Here is a 19,181-nt window from a genome sequence, read left to right on the forward strand (position 1 = left end):
GCTGCGTTTGTTTGTCCGGGGGCACCTCACGGCCCCGTGCATCGCTGTCCCAGGGAACACCATTGCCACATGCACGTCTGTTCTAGGGCACACCATGGCCCCCTGCACACCTGCTAAGGGGCACCCCGTGACACCCCCCGTGTCCTGAGGCACATCGCGGCCTGCACACATCCGTCACGGACACTTTGTGGCCCCCTGCACGGCTGTGCCGGGGCACACTACGGAACAACGAGCAACGTCCTGGGGCACACCGGGGCCCTTTACACAGCTGTCCTGGGGCACACCACAGCACCGTGCACCTCCACTTGTGCGCACATGAAGGGTGGTGCGATGCACGACCGTGCTGGAGCGCGCCGCGGCCCGACGCACACCTGTCCCAGGGCACAGCATCGCCCCGAGCCCCTCTGCGCTGCGTGGGCCCCACGCAGCTCCTTCCTTGGGCGCGGGATGGCCCCATGAAGCCTGGCATGGGGCACGCTGGGGAGCAACCCACGGGTGTCCGACGGCCCCGGGCACGGCTGGGCTGGGCGCCCCACGGCCCCGCACCCCACGGCCCCACTACCCGCATCCCTCACCCCGCACCCCACGGCCCCCACCCCGCACCCCGCACCCCACGGCCCCGCTCCGCACCCTCCCACTCCCGCCCCTTCCCGCGCCCGTGGCCCCGCCCCCTTCCCGTGGCCCCGCCCCCTTCCCTCCAGGCCCCGCCCCTTCCATCCAGCCCCGCCCCTTCCCTCCAGGCCCCGCCCCTTCCATCTGGCCCCGCCCCTTCCATCTGGCCCCGCCCCTTCCCCCAGGCCCCGCCCCCTTCCCTCCAGGCCCCGCCCCCCGGCCCCGCCCCGCCCGGCCCCGCCCGCGCCGCGCAGGGCAGGGCAGAGCCGGCGGAGCGCGGAGCGGAGGCGCCGCCGCCATGGGCTGCACCGTCAGCGCCGAGGACAAGGCGGCCGCCGAGCGCTCCCGCATGATCGACCGCAACCTGCGGGAGGACGGCGAGAAGGCGGCGCGGGAGGTGAAGCTGCTGCTGCTGGGTGAGCGGCGCCCCCCGACGGGCATCACCCCCCCCCCCACTCCCCCCCGTGCGCCGCCCCCGCCGGCATCACCCCCCCCCCCCTCCCCATCCCGGTACCCCGGGGCACCCCCCCGCTGGCCGCCGCCCCCCCCCCCCATCCCCGGTATCGCCCCCCGGTACTTCCCCCCCCCCTTCCTTCCTCCCCCCCCCCCAGCCCCGGGCATCCCCCGGCTGTGCCCCCGCCCTTCCCCGTGACTCCCCACCCCCTTCCCTCTTTTGGGGGCCGGCCCGCAGCCGCCCTGCGCTTCCACCCCCCCCATCTCCTGGGACCCCCCCCCGCAAAGGGGGCGCTGCCCCCCGCCCCCCTCCCCCCGCCGTGCTGCCCCCACCCCCCCAGCGGCGCCCATCCCGGGCACCCCCAATCCCCCCCCCGGCTCGGTGCGGGGCGCCGGGACCCCCCCCCGCGCACCCCCTTCCTCCCCCCGAGCCCCCCGCGGGGCCGCTCCCCTAACGGGACCGGTGCGCCGGGGATGCTGCGTGGGGCCCTCTCCCCGCCTCGCCCGCACGTCGTTCGCTCGCTTTCGGGGCTGCCGCCCGGCTTCTCTCCCCCGGGGACCCCCCCAGCCCCGGGCACGGGTCGAGCCTGGAGGAGAAACCCCCCCCCCCCCCCCGCCTCCCTCCGGCTGCCTCTTGCCAGCGGCCGCCGTCTTCTCGTCGCCCTCTTGGAGAGAGGAAGCCGAGAGCAGCAGGAAGTCATGGTGAAATCAGGCAGCCGCTTATTTGTGCAGCCGCCGCCTGCCCCGAGATGTCCGGAGGTACCGCCGCAAGGCCGGCGCTTCATCGCCGCGATGCTTAGCCCCGCGCGCCCCTTCCCGCGGGGCCGCGGCTCCCGGCTCGCTGCTGCCCGGGGACGGCTCCGGGACTTGGGGGGGTTGGGCTGGGGGCCGGGGGCTGCCCCCGCTCTGTGCGAGCCGGCAGGAGGCACGGGCAGCCCCAGCCCCGCTCGTTTCCGGGGAGGGGAAGGCGCTGGCGGAGCGAAACCCCGCGGGTGTTGCAGGGCGGACACGTGGTGCCTCCGTCGCGTCGCGGCGGTGCCCGACGTGGCCCCCCGTTATCTCCTCCCAGGGGAGAGCGGCGGTGCTCGGGCGGGCCCGGGGCACCCCGCGTGGCTGCGGAGGGCAGCCGGGTGCTTGGCGGCGGCGTGCTCCTGGCGTGGGGTGGGCGATGCGGGAGCGGCGCTCCCTGCTCGCTGCTGGCTGGCCGGGGCAGCGCGGGGCGGCCGAGGGCACGCGGGGCAGCGCCGGGTGCCCACAGCACTCCCCGGGGCTGGGCACTGCGCTGGCCCTGAAGTGGAGCTGAGGAGGAGGGCAGTTACGGGGCCAGTCCGGTTTTCTGATCTCAGTGGGTTTCCAAAGCCAAAAACAGAGTGAAACCACTCATTATTATTATTATTATTATTATTATTATTATTATTATTATTATTATTATTATTATTTTCCGCCTAGCAGCTGTTCAAGTATAAACAGTGCTGAAGCCCTCCGCTGTTATTGACCATTTCTGAACCATGCGCCTGGAAAACGCTCCGGAGCCCACCGGGGTGGCACCTGCCGCAGGGTCCCGGGTGCTGCGCAGGAGGAGCTGAGAGCCCCCCCCGGATGGGGAGGGCGACGGGAGCTGCCCGCCGCCGCCAGCAGACACCGCGGCTTCTGTGCGTGCTGGCGGGGCTCCCAGCGCTGCGCCCGCAAATCAAAGCCCCTCAGTTGCCGCCTGGCGGCTCCTCAACCGCCGCGTCCTCCTCCGCGGGCGGGCTTCGCGCTGCCTCCACCCGGCCTCTGCAACGCAGGGTGTGAGCCTCTGCCCCCCCCCCAGCACAGGCTTCGTGTTCCTGGCTCGTTCTGCCTGGCGCGAGGCAGAAGTGAAACCCTCGGTGCTGCCGAATCCTCGCTGCTGCCAAAAGCGGCGCTGGGCGTGCGGGGCCACCGGCCCCTTCCTCCCTGATGGCTTTTTCATTCTCCGCCTATTTTTGTGTTAGTTTGGTGAAGCAGACCCGTGTGCGCGTCGGGGCCTGTCACTGAGGGCAGGGCTTGCAGACAGCAGGAGAAATACAGTTAAGAGGGAGACCCCCCCCCCCCCCCCTCGACCCACCCCTCAAACTCAGCGGGGTTTGGTTTGGGGTTTGGTGGGGAAGACGCGCGTGGTCCTCGGTGCTCCTGCCGCCCGTTCCGACGTGTTGCTGGCGGTGGACAAGCGGTACCCCGAGCGAACAGTCCCTAAACCATTTCCTGCCTGCTTAGGATTAAGAAGGAAGAGGGATTTCTTGGCTGCCAGCTCTCAGGCTGTAGCACGGAGGTGATCCGTGCCTCTCGCCCGGGTTTCGTGGGAAGCCCCCACAGGCGCCGCTGGCAAACCAAAGCCCTGCCCTGTGCCCTCCCCGCTGGGAGCTGGGTGCTCCCTAGCGCCGGCTCTCACTCGGAGGCCTGCGGCGAGCTGGCAGGGGTGCTGCGTGTGGCTTCGGGGTGCTGTCGAGGTGATGCCGTCCCTCGGGGTGACGGCGGCTCCGTCCCGGGCTGGGTGACGGCGGTGCCAGGCCCCGGGTTTGCTCCCCAGCCGGGCCTCGCCGGGGAGGTGGCTGCGGCACCCGGGCTCAGCTACTTCTTCTGCTTGCACAAAAATAGAGGAAGGGAGGGACCAGCTGCGACTTTCGGCGGCGGCGTTTCCCCGGTGCTCACGGGGCTGCCGCTGGCTCGCGTGCCTGCGGGCAGCCGGCCCTGCAGCGCCTGCTCCTGCCTCGCTGCTTTTCCTTCCTCCCCGCCCTGCGCCGCTCGTCGCGGTGTGCGCAGGCAGGGGGAGGCGGCTGGGCCCGATGGGGCTGCGAGCACCCCGGGGCAGTGCCCGCTGCTCCAACCCGCACCGCTCCGCGACCTGGGGGCAGCGATCGGGGGGCACCCGGCTGTGGGGTGGGGGCAGGCTGGGGAGCGCCCAGCGGGTCTGAGCGGTGCCCCCATGGGTGCTGGGTGCGCCCCGGGCACCCAGCCTTGGCCTTGGTGCTTGCCCACGTCTGCGGATGTGTTGGTGACATGGGCGTGCAAACCTGCTGCAGGTTACAGAAACCTCCCCGTGCAGCACCCAGGGGTGGGTGCTGGTGGCCCTGACCCCGTCCGGGGCAGGACAACTTGCTGCCCCACGTCCCTGCAGGGGCACAAAGGACCCGGTGCCACCGCGGCCCTGGGGGCAAGAGCGTGAAGGTGCCGGTGGGATGGTGGGAGAGAGTTGCTGTTCTGGGATTTCAGAGGCAGAAAGCAAGAAGGAAAGTTTCTTAGTTCCTGGAAAAAAGGCACAGGAATAGTTCTGTCCGGCTTGTAAACGTCAGCGTCCCTTGTCGGTGGCAGGGGGGTGTTCAGAAAAGCCGTTCCTGGCCCAGACACTCCTCCCCTGCTTGCTCCGAACATCCTTCCCGCAGAGGATTTTTTTTTTGGTGTGCTTTCAGCACTTTTTGCCAGAAAGCCACAGGCTGAGTCGCGTCTCCATCGGCTGCCTGGAAGTGGATGGCGTGGCTGGATGCAGCTGCGGTCCAGCCCATGCTGCGTGTCCAGGTGCCCCCAAGTCGCCCTGCACCCCTTTTGAGCCCCGATTCAGCGCCTTCAAAGTCAAGCTCTGGTGCTTGGCCCCCTGGGACGGGCTGGGGGGGGCACGCTGGGGTGCGATGGGGGCACAGGGGGTGCTGTCCCCTCCACCCTCTGCTCCGAGCTCTGTGCAGGCAGCCCCGGCACGGTGCTGTCCCCTCTCCCCTCGCGGCACATGTGTGGGGGGCACGTGGGGACCCCCGGGTGGCAGCACCCACCCGGCTCCCCTGGGGCTGGCAGGGCCCTCCTGGAGAGTGGCCAGCTCTGTGCAGCAGTCAGATGGCCGCTTGGAAAAACACTCGGCGTTGCTGTGGCTTTTTTTTTTTTTTTTACATGCAATTATTTTTAAAGCAATTTTCCATCTATTTTAGATAGCAAGGAAAATGTCGAGGGGAATCTTTTTTTTTTTTTTTTTTAAGTCTTTTTCTCCCACCCATGGTGACTATGCTTTTAATGAAGAGCTTTGAAAATCCCATTCAGTGGCCAGTCTGAGGGACCAGTCCCTGCTGCCCCTGTCCCTCGCCTGCCCGAGGGGTGCACCCTGGTGGCTGCCCAGGGCTGGGGATGTTTTCCAGCCCTGCTCCCGGTGGTGCCGGGGTCCCCAGGAGTGGGCTCTGGGGCTCTCTGAAAAGAAGCTGGATCCGCAGCTGAACAAGTTTCTCCTCGGCTGCGAGGTTGTGTTTTGGAGCTGGCCATCTGCTTGCTTACTTTTAAAATTTTAAAAGATTATTTTCAACAGGGAAAAGCAGCCCAAGAGCGCGCGCTCTCCTCCTATTTTTGTAGGACGGTCTGGGAATGAGCGCGGTCATGTCCCAGCGGCCGTGATCCGGGCCAGACCCAGCTGTGACAGGGTGCGGGTGGCAGCATCACGCCTCCGTCCCTGGGGCCCTTAGGCAGCACGCAGGCTTGGGACCCTCTGGAGTGCACCAGGGGGGATGCAGCCAGTGATGGCAGTATGGGGGCACCGGGCAGGCCGTTTGGGCCGGGCAGGAGCATCCTTCCTCGCCGCGAGGAAGCCGCCCCTCTCTGGAAGCGCGTGCGCTGCCTGGCCCCCTGCCCGCTGGTTGTGTTGGGGCTGGCAGCCGGTGGCCGGTACCTTCCTCGGGGGCCTGGAGCTGTGGACAGGGGGGAGCTCCCAGCCCAGCCCCAAGGCTGGGCTGCTCGGCAGCAGCTTCCAGGGGTGCCCTGAGCCCTTGTGCCGTCCGTGTGGGGTTGCGAGGGGACGGTTTGGCTCCCCATACCTGCCCAGCATCGTGTGACGACTGCCCGGTGTCCCCGTCCCAGCTGCTGTCTGCACGCTGGCAGCAGCACCCGGTCACACCGAGTGCAGCTCCCCAAGCAATTACAGGTTCATTAGGGAAAGGAGGTGATTTGGAAGGGAAATTGGAGGGGGAGACTCATTGTGGTAATCCCAATGTCCTGCTGGGTGCTGCCACACGTGTCCGAGGGCTCTGCCCGTGCCGAGCGGTGCCCAGGTCTGGGTGCCGTGGGGCGCGGGAGCCCCGTCCTGCCCAACGCTGGCACCCCCACCTCTGGAGGCACTGCTCAGGCTGGGATTAGGCTGTCAGAGTTAATGAGGTACTAAAGTGCTCCTGCTAAATACAGATTACGAAAGGAAAAAATGCCTTCCCCGCAGCTAACGTGACTCAGACTCAACGCTCGGTTTGAAAACCGGCTCTGCATGCGTGCGCTCGCGGCCGGGCTCCGTCCCTCCCTGCGCTCCTCCTGCCGCGGGCCCTGCTGCAGGCAAGGGTCACGTCTGGGGAGCAGTTGTGGGGCCCTCGAGGCCGTGGGGAGAGGAGAGCAGCGATGTGCTGGCAGGGAGCGGGCTGGCTGCGCAGCCCCCGCCACAGGGACAACTCTACGGGCTGCAACAGTGGGCTTTGGGGATGCTCGGGGTCCGTGGGGATGATGCTTGATGCCCTAGGCCAGCTCCTGCTGTCACGGTGTCCCCGCATGGGACCGGCACTGACGTAGCTCCCAGGACCCTTCTCCGTGCGTGGGGCGCTTGCATGGCCTGGGGTCCCCTGGGGCCGGGCGCTGTCCCTGCGTGGGGACCTGCCCTGCGCCGTGGCCCTGCAGCCAGCCCGTCTGAGCAGGGATTTTCCGCGTGGCGCGGCTGGCTGCGGGGATCCTTTTCCAAAGGAGACGGCCTTCAGAGACGGGGGAAGCTCTGGGTGGAAAGAAAGAAAGAAACCCGATCCGCCTCTCCAAACCAAGTACAGTTTTATTTCCGTCGGGTCAAGCCTGCGAGGTTCCAGCCAAATTGTGTATTTTGGGCCAAATGAGAAACACGTGTCATCTGCGGAGCCCCGTAACCAAAGAAAGATGCTGCAGATGCGTGCTGGGTCCTGCCTTGGGTGCGGGGTGCTGCTGCCTTGTGGCCCTGCGGCACGGGCTGGAGATAGAGGGATGCTCTGCCCGGCAGGTACCGGGGTGTGACCCTCGCTGCTGGCACTCGGCTTTGGGGACAGCAGTTAGGGTTAAGAAGGACGGTGGCTTCAGGGACTTGGATGGGGGAGAGCAGCGGCAGGGCGGGAGATGCGATAGGGGACACCTGGGGCAAGCGCCAAGAAAAGCATCGTGCTTTTTGTTGTGAGCGAGCGTTGCAGGGGGATCGGGGTGCGTGGTCCTGAAGGTAGGCGGACGGGCACGGCGTGACGCTGGCTGTCCAGGGCGGGAGGGGACAGCGGTGGCTACGGAGGGGCGCTGGGCTCCTGCCATGCTGCGCTCGCAGCCACAAGTGCGGCGCTGCCGCGTTTTCGCAAGAGCGGAGCAGCTGAAGCAGGCAGCGGGCTCCCAGTGCTGCGGCAAGCGTATAACCCCTGTGTGGCCTCGTCGTACCTGGGCTGTGTGGGGCCACGCTGCTCTCCACAAGGGCACACGGCTGTCACCCGTGAAGAAGGTGACGTCTGCCCGTGCCCCTCGAGCCGCCACTGCCTTGCTCCCTGCTGCTGCGTCTCAGCCGCAACCACGAGCTGTGCTTTTGCAGGTTAATTTTAGCATAATCTCCATTTTTTGAGCTCCTCTGTAATCTCTCTTCCCCCTCTGTGGCCAGCGGCAGAGCAGCCCTGCTGTTGGCTGCTTGGGGCCCTCTTTAAGGGCGGCTCTGCGGCCACCGGGACCTTCCAGCAGTGCCCGGGGTGCGAGCAGCCCATGTGGCGGGGGGCTGGGGCCAGGCCTGAAGCGTGGCCCAGGCTGGGGGATCCCCAGGGAGGGCTGGAAGAGGCTGCCCCAGCTGCCGTGCTGCTGGGACCTCGCACCGGAGGACCCCGGGGCTTGCATCCCACCCAGCTCTGCCGTTGGCATCCCCCAGCGGTGCTGCTCAAAGCCTCCGCGCTGGGGGATCGCTCCGGGCGGTTGTCCCAGCCCAGAGAAGGGACAAGGGATGGGCAGCGTCCCTTCGAGCTTCCCCTTTCAGCTTCCCCTTTCTGCAGCCAGGATGACTTCACTCCTTCCGCCCTCCCGGCCCGGGGAGGGACAGCCTGGCGGGAGCTGCACGTCCCCTCTTCTCGGGGCGGTGGCGGAGCTGCCACCGAGGGTGACACATCCCCGGCCAACGCCAGACCAGCCTGGGTTTTCCCCAGCCATGCAGATGACCCTGGGTGTCACGGAGTGGCCCTGTGCTGGGTTCTGTGCCCCCGGCCCTGCTCTCCTGCTGTTGTAGTGCCGCCTCAGCTGCGGGACAGCCGGGGTCCCAGCGTGTGGTGGGGTATCCGCGGTGGCAGGGGGATCCCTGGCTTCAGGCTGCAGCTCACAGCTCGTCCGTTTGTCTGTCCCCTTCCTCTGCAGGTGCCGGCGAGTCTGGGAAGAGCACCATCGTCAAACAGATGAAGTGAGTAGTCCGCAGGCCTGCCCCGTCCCTCCCAGTACCCCAAGGACTGGTTACTGTTGTCCCCAATGTCCCCAGCGCCCCTGCCGCCAGGCTAGTGCCAGGGGGGTTGTTATCCAGCCAGCTGTCCTTTGAATATTTCATCGGCGTGCAGTTAGAGGAGGCGGTGAGCTCAGGTGCCTGTGGCTCTGCCGGCCGCAGAGCGCCACTGTGAAAACCAATACCTGGCGGGGAGGAGCGGGGCAGCCGGGAACGTCCCCGTCCCTGGTGGGGCACTGTGGGTGCCACTGGGTTCATCCTCCTGCCTAGCGCAGGTGGGGAGGCTGGGGGGAGCGCTGTCCCCTCCCGCAGCACCGTGTTGCCCCGTGTCCTGTCCCCAGTACGGGAAAAGCTCCGAGCTGGTGGTGCCAGCCCCTGAAGTGGTGCTGGCCGCTGTGGTACTGCGGCACTGAGCGTGTCCTCGGTGTCTATCTGAGGCGATGCCGGAGCTGGAGCAGCTTCCCAGGCTTGAAGAGGCTGTGGGAAGCCCCCGGCTGCTGGCACCACGCTCAGGGCAGAGCCTGACCCTGTCCCCTGCCCCCAGGATCATCCACGAAGATGGCTACTCGGAGGAGGAGTGCCGGCAGTACAAAGCCGTGGTCTACAGCAACACAATCCAGTCCATCATGGCCATCATCAAGGCCATGGGGAACCTGCAGATTGACTTCGGGGATTCCTCCAGAGCGGTGCGTGCCCCCATGTGTGCCCCAGTCCCTCTGGGGAGCAGAAGCTGCCAGCACTGGACCTGGGCTCAGGGTGGCCCTTCCCAAGCTCTGCTGTCCCCTGGGCTGTGACCTCCTGGCCCTGAGGATAGGGTGGGGGGACCCGAAGCATGAACAGTGGGAGGAAAGGGGAACGCCACGGGCTTTCTGGGTTGGGAGAGGTGATTTTTGCCAATCTTGTGTATTTTTCCTGCACGTGTCTGCGATGGGCAGCCTTGGCGTGGGGCAGTGTCCCCAGGGCTTGCGGAGGGTGGTGGGGCTGACGCCTGACCCTGTTCTCCTGCAGGACGATGCTCGCCAGCTCTTTGCGCTCTCCTGCGCCGCGGAAGAGCAGGGCATCATGCCCGAGGACCTTGCCAACGTGATCCGGAGGCTGTGGGCTGACCACGGGGTCCAGGCCTGCTTTAACCGCTCCCGCGAATACCAGCTGAATGACTCTGCTGCCTAGTGAGTACCCTTCTTCCTTCTCTTCCTCTTTCGGTGGGGTTTAGGAGCAGGGTTGGGGCTGTGCCCCCCTGTCACGTACTCACGCCAGGTCCCTGCAGTGTCCCCGCTCCCCAGCCGGGACCCTCCTTTCCAGGCTCGGGCCCCTCATCCCGCTCCATGCTGGGCGCAGGGTTTCTTTGCGCGGGTGCTGCTTCCAGTGCTGGTTCACCTTGCAAAGAGATGGTTAGTGCTGAATTTCTTTCTGGGTAGAGGTTTTCTGTTTTTTTGTTTTGTTTTTTTGCTTTTCCCCCCTTGCTATGGTCCCTTAAATGGGAAGGGGAGAGCCTGGCGAGATGGCTCTGCCATTCGGCGACCAGGGGTTCCTCCTGGTCGCTTTGCCCCCACGGCTGCTTGTCTGCATGGGGAGCGAGTAACCACGCAGGGAAAAACCCCAAAGAAATGTGGGGATGCTTGTTCTGAGTGGGATGCACAAGACAGCTTCTTTGGTTTGTTTTTTTTTTTTTTTCAAATGAGTTCATGTGGGAAAAAATTGGCATTATGCTAGCGTATTAGCTGGCAAACTCGTGCTTAGATAGGTAAATTGACTGCATCTGGTTCAATTTATCCCTAAAGAGATTTAATAAATAAGTTAAGCTGCCTAAAGCATGATTGCTCTTCTGCGCTGGGATCACCGGCAGAAACGATGTCTGAGAGCCGACCGCCGGAGCCGGTGCTGGAGGAGATGCGGTGGCGGCCCCATGCTCAGTCGCAGGCACCCGCCGCGTTCGGTCCCTCTGGCAGAGGCGCCAGGCCAGAGCCTCCCCGCCGTCCCTGCAGCTCCGGGGATGCTCAGGCCTGCAATTCATGCACGCGTGTCTTCCGAACGAGATCGTCCTAACAGCGTTCGTGCCGCATCCAGTGTGTTACGAGTGTCGGACTAGGGTTAATTAAGAGGCTTCTCCAGCTCGCGCTAGTGAGCTGCGGTCTCGGCCTTTACCCGGTGGGCCGGGGGCGACGCCTGCAGCAGGGCACCGGGCGCTGCGCCGCGCGGTGCCGCGGGGCTGGGGACACCGCGGGGCTGGGGACGCCGCAGCTGCGGGGCGCGGAGGTGGCGGCAGGCTGGGCGCCGGGTCCGAGCACCGCCACAGCCACCGCCACGGCCCTGCCTCCCCAGCGCTCGTTTCCTGTTTTTGTGTCAGCCGGAGGCCGGGTGCGTTTCCGGCTGTTTTTCGAGCGCGCCGGGGAGGTGCGGCCTGGCTCCGGCTGTGCCTGCACCGTGCTGCCCGCACCCACCCCAGCGCCCCCCGGCCCCGCAGCAGCGCGTGAGGACGGCCCCGCGGCAGGGGCCCCGCGCCCACCGCGGCCGTGGTGCCTGTGAGCTCGGTGCGGCTCTCCCCAGATTACGGGGGGCCGAATTTGCCGAGGGGAAGCCTGCTTATCGTAACCCAATTAACTTGAGCCGGAGCGATTAAAGCTGGCGGCCGCTCCGGCGGGGAGCGGGGACGTCCCTGCCGGGAGCCGAGGCCTGTGCCCGTTTCCTCCGGGGATGAGGCCCTTTGTGTTTGTTTTTTCTTTTTTTTTTTTTTGACTATAAATGGCACGGCGCCAGAAATTGTTTCCGCTGGCGCTGTGGCCCGTTGCCGTGGCGATGAATACTTTCCTCTTTCCGTTCCCCCCCCCCCCCCGCCGTGAGCCGGGGAAGCGTTAAGGCTGCGCGGGCCCCGGTGCCGCGGCCTCGTCTCCGTGTGTCCCCTGTGTCCCCATTGCTGCGTCATCAGGTGGGGCTGGCGGCTCCCCGGGGGGCTGCACGGCCCTGTCCCCGTGTTCCCAGCCTGCAGGGGGTCTCCGGGGTATGGGTGGGGGGTGTCTCTGTGCCGGGGGCTCAGCGTTGCCCAGCCTGGTTGGCGCAGGCGCCATGGGGGTGCCTGGTGCCACCCCCGGGATGTCCCCCAGCATGCGGGATGTCCCCTGCCCCACCACCCGGCTTACACAGCGCCCTTCTGCTCCCTCCCCAGCTACCTGAATGACCTGGAGAGGATAGCCCGGGCCGACTACATCCCCACCCAGCAGGATGTGCTGCGGACCAGGGTGAAGACCACCGGCATCGTGGAGACCCACTTCACCTTCAAGGACCTCCATTTCAAGTACGCCCAGCCCTTCCTCAGACACAAGTCCTCCTCCCCTGGCCTCAGAGGGCTGAATCCTGTTTGGGTGCTGGGGCCAGCATGCCCCAGCCTTGCTGGTGTGCAGGGCTGGTGCTGAGCTTCTGGTGGTGGTGATGTTGGGGTTGCTCTGGGATTGGGATGGGAGCACATCTGCCGAAACGCCCGCCTCAACCAAGGCTACGCAGTGGCTGTTCCACACCGCTGCAGGGCTTGGAGGAGCCAGCAGAGACGGGCAGAATGGGTCTAGGGTCCCTGGGTGGGGGGGGGGGGGGGGACACACAACAGGGATGGAACCCCTCCAGCAGCCGAGCAGTCAGAAAAATCTGTCTGTGGAGGACGCAGCGCTGCCACCAGGCTCTGCTCCATGGAGCCAGGGCATCCTCTGGTGCCCAGAGTGGGAGAGGCACATGGTGCACTTCATCCCGTCCGTCATCCCATAGGTACGTCCCCAGCTCTAGCCCAAACCCAGCAGCACCCACTCTGGAGCGGGTCTGCGAGGTCGTCTCCTGGAGGTGGGAACACGGCTGTGATGCCTCCAGGCACGGGCAGCCCGATCCTGCCCCTGTTTGCCAGGGGGAGCGGCGCTGGCTGGGAAATAGGGGCAACGCTTTGATGGACACCTTCTCCTGGGTCTGCTGGGGAAACTGAGGCAGGGCTGGGGGTGCTGGCGGGGCCCGGGAGTGCTGCCTGCCCACGCTGCCCCTGCTCCGCAGGATGTTCGACGTGGGCGGCCAGCGCTCAGAGCGCAAGAAGTGGATCCACTGCTTCGAGGGGGTTACGGCCATCATCTTCTGCGTGGCCCTCAGCGCCTATGACCTGGTGCTGGCTGAAGACGAGGAGATGGTAAGTGAGGGGGGCTGAGGTCCAGGTTTGGGATGGTCCAGCTTTGGGGTGCCCTCTCCAGGAGCCCACCATGCAATGCTGGACCCCGTGCTCTGCTCTGGTGGCCACGAGTGTCCCAGCCCAGCCTAGTGGCCAAGTGGAAGGGAGGTGGTGCGGTGCGCGCCCCTGCCTCACATGGTGCTGTCCCCTGCCAGAACCGGATGCACGAGAGCATGAAGCTGTTCGACAGCATCTGCAACAACAAGTGGTTCACGGACACGTCCATCATCCTCTTCCTCAACAAGAAGGATCTCTTTGAGGAGAAGATCGTGCACAGCCCCCTGACCATCTGCTTCCCTGAGTACAGCGGTACGGAGCAGGCAGCAGCGGCTGCGCTGGGGCCTCCTCTGCTAGGGGAGGCTGGCGGTGGGCTCGGCGGCGGTGGTCCCTGCCCAAGAAGCCTTTGGGGCTCTGTGCAGTGAATCCGTAGGGCTGGAGGAGTGTCCCCGCAGTGCGTGTGGGTGGGGTCCTGATGTGGCCATCATGCCATGGGCCCTGGGGAGCAACGCAGTGGCCCCTGGCAGCGTGGGGTTTGGTGGCGTGTGGGGTGCAGTGGGGATGGGTGGGTTTGGGGTTAGCCCAGGTGGGTCTGCGTGATGGTGGCTCTGCCGCTGCTGTGTGGTGCCGTGGGGCATCCCCAGCCTCACTTTCCCCTCTCCAGGTGCCAACAAGTATGACGAGGCAGCCGGCTACATCCAGAGCAAGTTTGAGGACCTGAACAAGCGGAAGGACACCAAGGAGATCTACACGCACTTCACCTGCGCTACCGACACCAAAAATGTGCAGTTTGTCTTTGACGCCGTCACTGATGTCATCATCAAAAACAACCTGAAGGACTGCGGGCTCTTCTGAGGGTGGCGAGGTGGGTGCTGGCAGGGACAGGAGGAGCATTGCCCTCAGCCCTGCGTCCCGTGTCCCCCCCCCCCAACCCCAGTCCCCAGCCCCGGTCCTGCTCACGGGTCTCTCTCTCCCTCAGGCCGTACCGACGAAGGAAGGAGCACGCTGCCCAGCGACTTCTGCTTCTCCTCTTTGGTTTCATCCCCCCCCCGGCCCCGACCCCCTAAAGAGACGTTTTGGTGACGACTGTGGCAGTGGGGTGGGAGCGCGCTGCCCGTGGCGCCCAGCCTGGGGCCGTCCCCACCGTCCCCCGCAGCCGCCGGTCCCTCCGTCCTCCCCCCGTGCCCCCCCCCCCCCACCAGTGGGGCCAGGGGCAGGGGCTTTTCCCTCGTGGTTGCTAACCGGTCGCCATCACCCCAGCCCCTTTTTTATTGGGTTCCAGGAAATCACTTCTGCACCGTTTACATCCAAAAAGTCGTGCTCGTGGGGTGCTGCGGGGCTCCCACCACCGCAGGGGCCGGTGAGGGGACCCCCCCCCCCCAGGGAACCACGACTGATAACATTCCTTTTAAAAAACAGAAAAGACAAAAAAAAAAAAAACAAAAAAAAAAACCACACACACAAAAAAAACCCAACCCACACACCGACAAACACCAACACACACACACAGACACACACACGAAGCTTGGTTTACGTTGCTTTTTAAAGAAACCTTTTTAAGAAACTATTTAAAAGCGTCAAGTGCTAAGTGGTCGCGTCGTCTTGGTGCAGGTAATGCCGAAACCGTGTGCCTTGTGGGGGGGCCCCTCCGGCGCACGGGGGGGCTGCGTGCCCCCCCCCCCCCCCCTTGTCCGGCGCTGGGCCAGGGGGAGAGGGCGGCCGCCCCCCCAGCCCCTCTCTAATAGAGCCTAGTGCATAGGTCTAGCTGCGCTGGCGGGGGAGACCCTGCTGTACAGAGCGGCCCCCCTCTCTTCCCCCCAGCTCTGTCCCCGCCCCGTTCCCCCCCCCCGGAGCCAGGCCCCGCTTTTCCCACGGGATGTTTTACCGAATTGTTCACGTGGTTTGAAATAATAAAATGTAGAAAGAAAAAAAAAAAAAAAAGAATACCCCCCCCTCCCTTGATGTGGCTGCTTTCCTCCTCCCTGGGGAGGGACTGGGGGGCTGAAGGGGGGGGGGGGCAGAGATGCAGGAGGGGGCCCCTGGGGGTGGGAACTACGGACCTGGAGCCCCCCAGGTTGTCCCCACGTGGTCGGGGGTCCCCCAGCAGCGCTGGCTGCCGCTTTGCTGGGGGGGTGCTGCCACGGTGCTGCAGGCGCCCTGCGGTGGGACAATGGCACCCAGGGGTCCGCAGCACTTTGGGGACGTGGCTCCAGGGGCATCCGGTGACCTGCGGTCCCCAAGGAGATCCATCACCCTGGGCACCTAGTGCCCCCCCCAAGGACCCCAACCCCCAGTGTCACCCATGGTGCTTGCAGACGGGGGGTGGCCTCGGGGAGGGGGCAGGGCTGTGGCCCAGGCCCGGGGGGGCTCTGGAGCTGCGCAGGTCACATTGCCGGCATCTGGGGACGAGCAGAGGCGGTGGCAGAGGGGGGTTAGGGGCACCAGCGGGGTGGGGGTGTGGGAGGGGGTTGGTGGGGGCTGGGGCTCAGAAGAGCCCGCAATCCTTGAGGTTCTCCTTGATGATGATGTCGGTGACGGCGTCGAAGACGAACTTGACGTTCTCGGTATCGGTGGCACAGGTCATGTGCGAGTAGATCTCCTTCACGTCCCGCCGCATGTTCAGCTCCAGGAACTGCAGCTTGATGTAGTTGCCGGCATCGTCGTAGGTGTTGGGACCTGGTGGCAGGCAGGGCCGAGTGTCCCCCCCCCACCCCTTCCCAGTACCCCCCCGGCCCAGCCTGCGGGAGGCAGGCCCTGGGGCGGGCGCAGCTCGCGTGGGGTGCTGGGGACACCTGGTGGGTGCCCCTCAAAGGGTGCTGGCACCCAAAGCTTCACCACCCCCCTCGCTGCCTGCACCCGGCGGAGGAGCCACGGCCGCCTCACCGTCATAGTCGGGGAAGCAGATGCTGAGATGGGCCTTCTTGATCTTCTCCAGGAAGACGTCCTTCTTGTTCAGGAAAAGGACGATGGAGGTGGTGGCGAAGTAGCGGTGGTTGCAGATGCTGTTGAAGAGGTGCAGGCTCTCGTGCATGCGGTTCTGTGGAGGGACACGGCCCCATTAGCCCCACGGCAGCCCTGCCAGCCCCCCCATCACCCCCAGCACAGCCACTCACCACTTCGTCGTCCTCCACCAGGACCATGTCGTAGGCGCTGAGGGCCGCGATGAAGATGATGCAGGTCACCCCCTCGAAGCAGTGGATCCACTTCTTGCGCTCCGAGCGCTGGCCGCCCACGTCGAACATCCTGGGCAGGACGAGGAGGGCTCAGCACTCCCCCACCCCATGACCACCACCATGCTGGAGCCCCACAGGGGGGGTCAGCCCCTACCTGAAGTTGAGGTCCTTGAAGGAGAACTGGGTCTCGATGATGCCGGTGGTTTTGACGCGGGAGCGCAGCACGTCCTGCTCCGTGGGGACGTAGCCGGGGGTCACCAGGCGCTCCAGGTCCGACAGGTAGCTGCCCAGGCACACCGTGGGCATCAGACATCTCCCACCAGGGTCTGCGCCCCGGCACCCACGGGTGCCCCCCGCCCCCCAGCACATACTATCCAGCCGAGTCGTTGAGCTGGTACTCGGAGGCACGGTCGAAGCAGGCTTGGATGCCCGCATCCTTCCAGAGCCGCCCAATGATGTCTGACATCTCCTTGGGCATGGTGCCCTCCTCGATGGTGTCCGAGAGGTGCAGCAGCTTGCGGGCATCATCCTGCGCGGGACAGGGACTCAGCAGGGCCGGGGGGGCTCGGTGCGGGGGGGTCCCTGTGCCCTGCGCTGAGTGCCCCTCACCTGGCGGGCCGAGTCGCCGTACTGGATGTTGAGGGTGGTCATGGCCCGCACGATGGCCAGCATGGACTGGAGCGTGTTGCTGTAGATGATGGCGATGAACTCCAAGCATTCCTCCAGCGAGTAGCCATCCTGGTGGATGATCCTGGCCGGGACGGGGGCGTGGGGCTGAGCTGGGCACCAAGAGGTGGGGGGGACCCATGGGCAGCCCCCGCACCAGCCCCCCAACACTTACTTCATCTGCTTGACAATGGTGCTCTTCCCCGACTCCCCTGCCCCTGTGGAGACAAAGCAGGGTCACAGCGGTGGTCGCAGCGGTGGTCGCCTTTCGGGGGGGGGGTGCTGCGTGCACAGGAAAGCATCCTGCAGCCCCCGGGTGGGGAGGGGGTCACGGTGGGGTCTGGGAGGGCACCAGGGTTGTAGTGATGCTGCAGCCCCCGGGACGGGGCGATGGGAGCCGTGGGGGGCTCAGCTAGGGACATTCTGGGGGGACCGGGGTTGGGGTTGGGGGCACGGTGTGGCAGGAGGGGGGAACACCCTGGGCCTGGACATGGGGAGAGACAACACCCGTGGGAGCACTGAGCACCAGCGGGGGGACCGGGAGGGACCCGCAGTGCTGGGGGGGCACAGGGGGAGACCCCGGAGCTGGAGCCGTGGCTGGGAGGGACTTGAAGGTGCCTCGGAGCAGCGGGGGGCTGGGGTGGGTTTGGGGATGCCCAGGAATGTGTGTGGGGTGCTTGGGGTGGGGGTAGAGGGCAGTTTGTAGGGTGGGCTGGGTGAGTTTAAGGGGTGCTGGGGAGCTTGGGGCTGTTGGGGTGGGCTGTTGGGTTCAGGGGCGCCTGAAACGGTGGCTGTTGGGTGGGCTGCGGGGCAGGCTGGGGGGGGGGGGGGGCAGGAGTGGATGGACGGATGGGACAGATGGGACGGGCGGGTGGGTGGCTGAGGGGCTTTGGGGTGCTGGGGAGCGCGGGCACAGCTGGGGCTGGCCGATTGTGTGTGAGCGGGGCGATGGGGAGCGGGTTTTGGGGTGTGGGGCTCTGAGGAGTGCTGGGTGGAGGTCTGGGCACCCCCCCCCAACCCTCACCCCCCAACCCACCGCGAGGCCGTGCCCGCCTACCCAGCAGCAGCAGCTTGACGGTCCTGGCATCCTTCTCAGCGTCCTCCTTCAGCTTCTTCTCCAGCTCGCGCGAGTGCTTCTCCTCGGCGCTGGCCCCGGCGCCCATCCTCGCCTCCGCCGCCCGCCGGCTCGCCCGCTCGGTGGAGGTCAGCACCAGGACGGGCAGCGTGCGCCAGCCCCCCGACGCCTCCAGCGCTCGCCCACCGCCCGACTGCCGCCGCCGCCGCCGCCCCAAGTGGGCCAAGGACGGGGACAAGGAGCTCGGCTTAAGCCAGGCCCCGGATAAAGCCCCCAAATCTGCCCCGGGCTGAGCTCAGCAATCCCCTGGCTCCCAGCGTCAGCGCTTCTGCCACGGGGAGGGGGGGGGGCACCCAGCTGTCCCCTCCGTGGGCATGGGGACGGTGTCTTGCTGCCCCCAGGCCAGCCCCGTGGATGTGGGGGCCCCGTGGTGGGGATGTCCCTGTTGTCCCCAGGCTCAGGGAGGTCCTGCCCTCCCTCCCCAGGCTCCCTCACGAGCCATCCGAGTGCCCCCCCCGATGTTCCCAGCACCCACCCAGGTCACCCCACCCGTGTCCCTTTCCAACTCCCCCCAAGCTGTGTTCCCAGTGTTCCCCTGTTGCACTCCGAGTGCCCCCCAGCAGGCCCAGTGACACCCCTCCCTGCCCCTCTCGGTGTCCACAGGGCCCCATCCCGCACCACCGGGGACGCCCCCATTCCCCCCCCCCATAGTAACATCCCCCAGTATCCTAAGGGGAAACCCCAGTGCCCCCCAGTACCCCCAGGGACACCCCAGTGAGCTCGATGTGTCCCCCTCCCCCCGTCCCCAGCAGTACCCTGTGCCCCGTGCCCCCCAGCCCCGTGTCCCCCAGCCCCGTGCCCCCCAGCCCCGTGCCCCCCAGTCCCGTGCCCCCCAGCCCCGTGCCCCCCAGCCCCGTGTCCCCCCCCCACCCCGCGCTGTCCCCGCTGTGTCCCCCCCGCCCCGCCGACGCCGATCCTTGGGCTCCTGCAGAGCCGATTCTGGCCGCCAGGGGGCGGAAGGACCCAGCACAGCCCAGTACGGCCCCGTACAGCCCGGTACAGCCCCATACAGCCCAGTACAGCCCAGTACAGCTCCATACAGCCCAACACAGCCCCATACAGCCCAGCACAGCCCAACACAGCCCCATACAGCCCAGCACAGCCCAGTACAGCCCCATACAGCCCAACACAGCCCCATACAGCCCAGCACAGCCCAACACAGCCCCATACAGCCCAACACAGCCCCATACAGCCCAGCACAGCCCAACACAGCCCCATACAGCCCAGCACAGCCCAGTACAGCCCCATACAGCCCAACACAGCCCCATACAGCCCAGCACAGCCCAGTACAGCCCCATACAGCCCAACACAGCCCCATACAGCCCAGCACAGCCCAACACAGCCCCATACAGCCCAACACAGCCCCATACAGCCCAGCACAGCCCAGCACAGCCCCATACAGCCCAGCACAGCCCCATACAGCCCAGCACAGCCCAGCACAGCCCCATACAGCCCAGCACAGCCCCATACAGCCCAGCACAGCCCAGTACAGCCCAGCACAGCCCCATACAG

General features: G+C 66.3%; 2 protein-coding genes across 2 annotated transcripts; one reads left to right on the top strand and one right to left on the bottom strand.

Annotated features, from left to right (window-relative positions):
• The first annotated feature begins 843 nt into the window (after positions 1-843).
• On the top strand, positions 844-14,636 carry GNAI2 (G protein subunit alpha i2). The gene is made up of 9 exons (XM_083795791.1): positions 844-1,028; positions 8,425-8,467; positions 9,048-9,189; positions 9,512-9,672; positions 11,667-11,795; positions 12,530-12,659; positions 12,854-13,007; positions 13,360-13,560; positions 13,675-14,636. Exons 1-8 carry the CDS (start codon positions 911-913, stop codon positions 13,548-13,550), a joined length of 1,068 nt encoding a protein of 355 aa, XP_083651917.1. The 5' UTR covers positions 844-910; the 3' UTR covers positions 13,551-13,560; positions 13,675-14,636.
• GNAT1 (G protein subunit alpha transducin 1) lies at positions 14,065-18,305 on the bottom strand. The gene is made up of 8 exons (XM_083795792.1): positions 17,592-18,305; positions 16,710-16,752; positions 16,478-16,619; positions 16,240-16,397; positions 16,023-16,151; positions 15,809-15,938; positions 15,579-15,732; positions 14,065-15,371 (listed from the first exon to the last, which is right to left on the bottom strand). The coding sequence occupies exons 1-8, from the start codon at positions 17,695-17,697 to the stop codon at positions 15,181-15,183; spliced, it is 1,053 nt and encodes a 350-aa protein (XP_083651918.1). The 5' UTR covers positions 17,698-18,305; the 3' UTR covers positions 14,065-15,180.
• Positions 18,306-19,181: the final 876 nt, after the last annotated feature.

This window comes from Anser anser (genome assembly GCF_964211835.1).
Source record: "Anser anser genome assembly, chromosome: 12".
NCBI lineage: Eukaryota > Metazoa > Chordata > Aves > Anseriformes > Anatidae > Anser > Anser anser.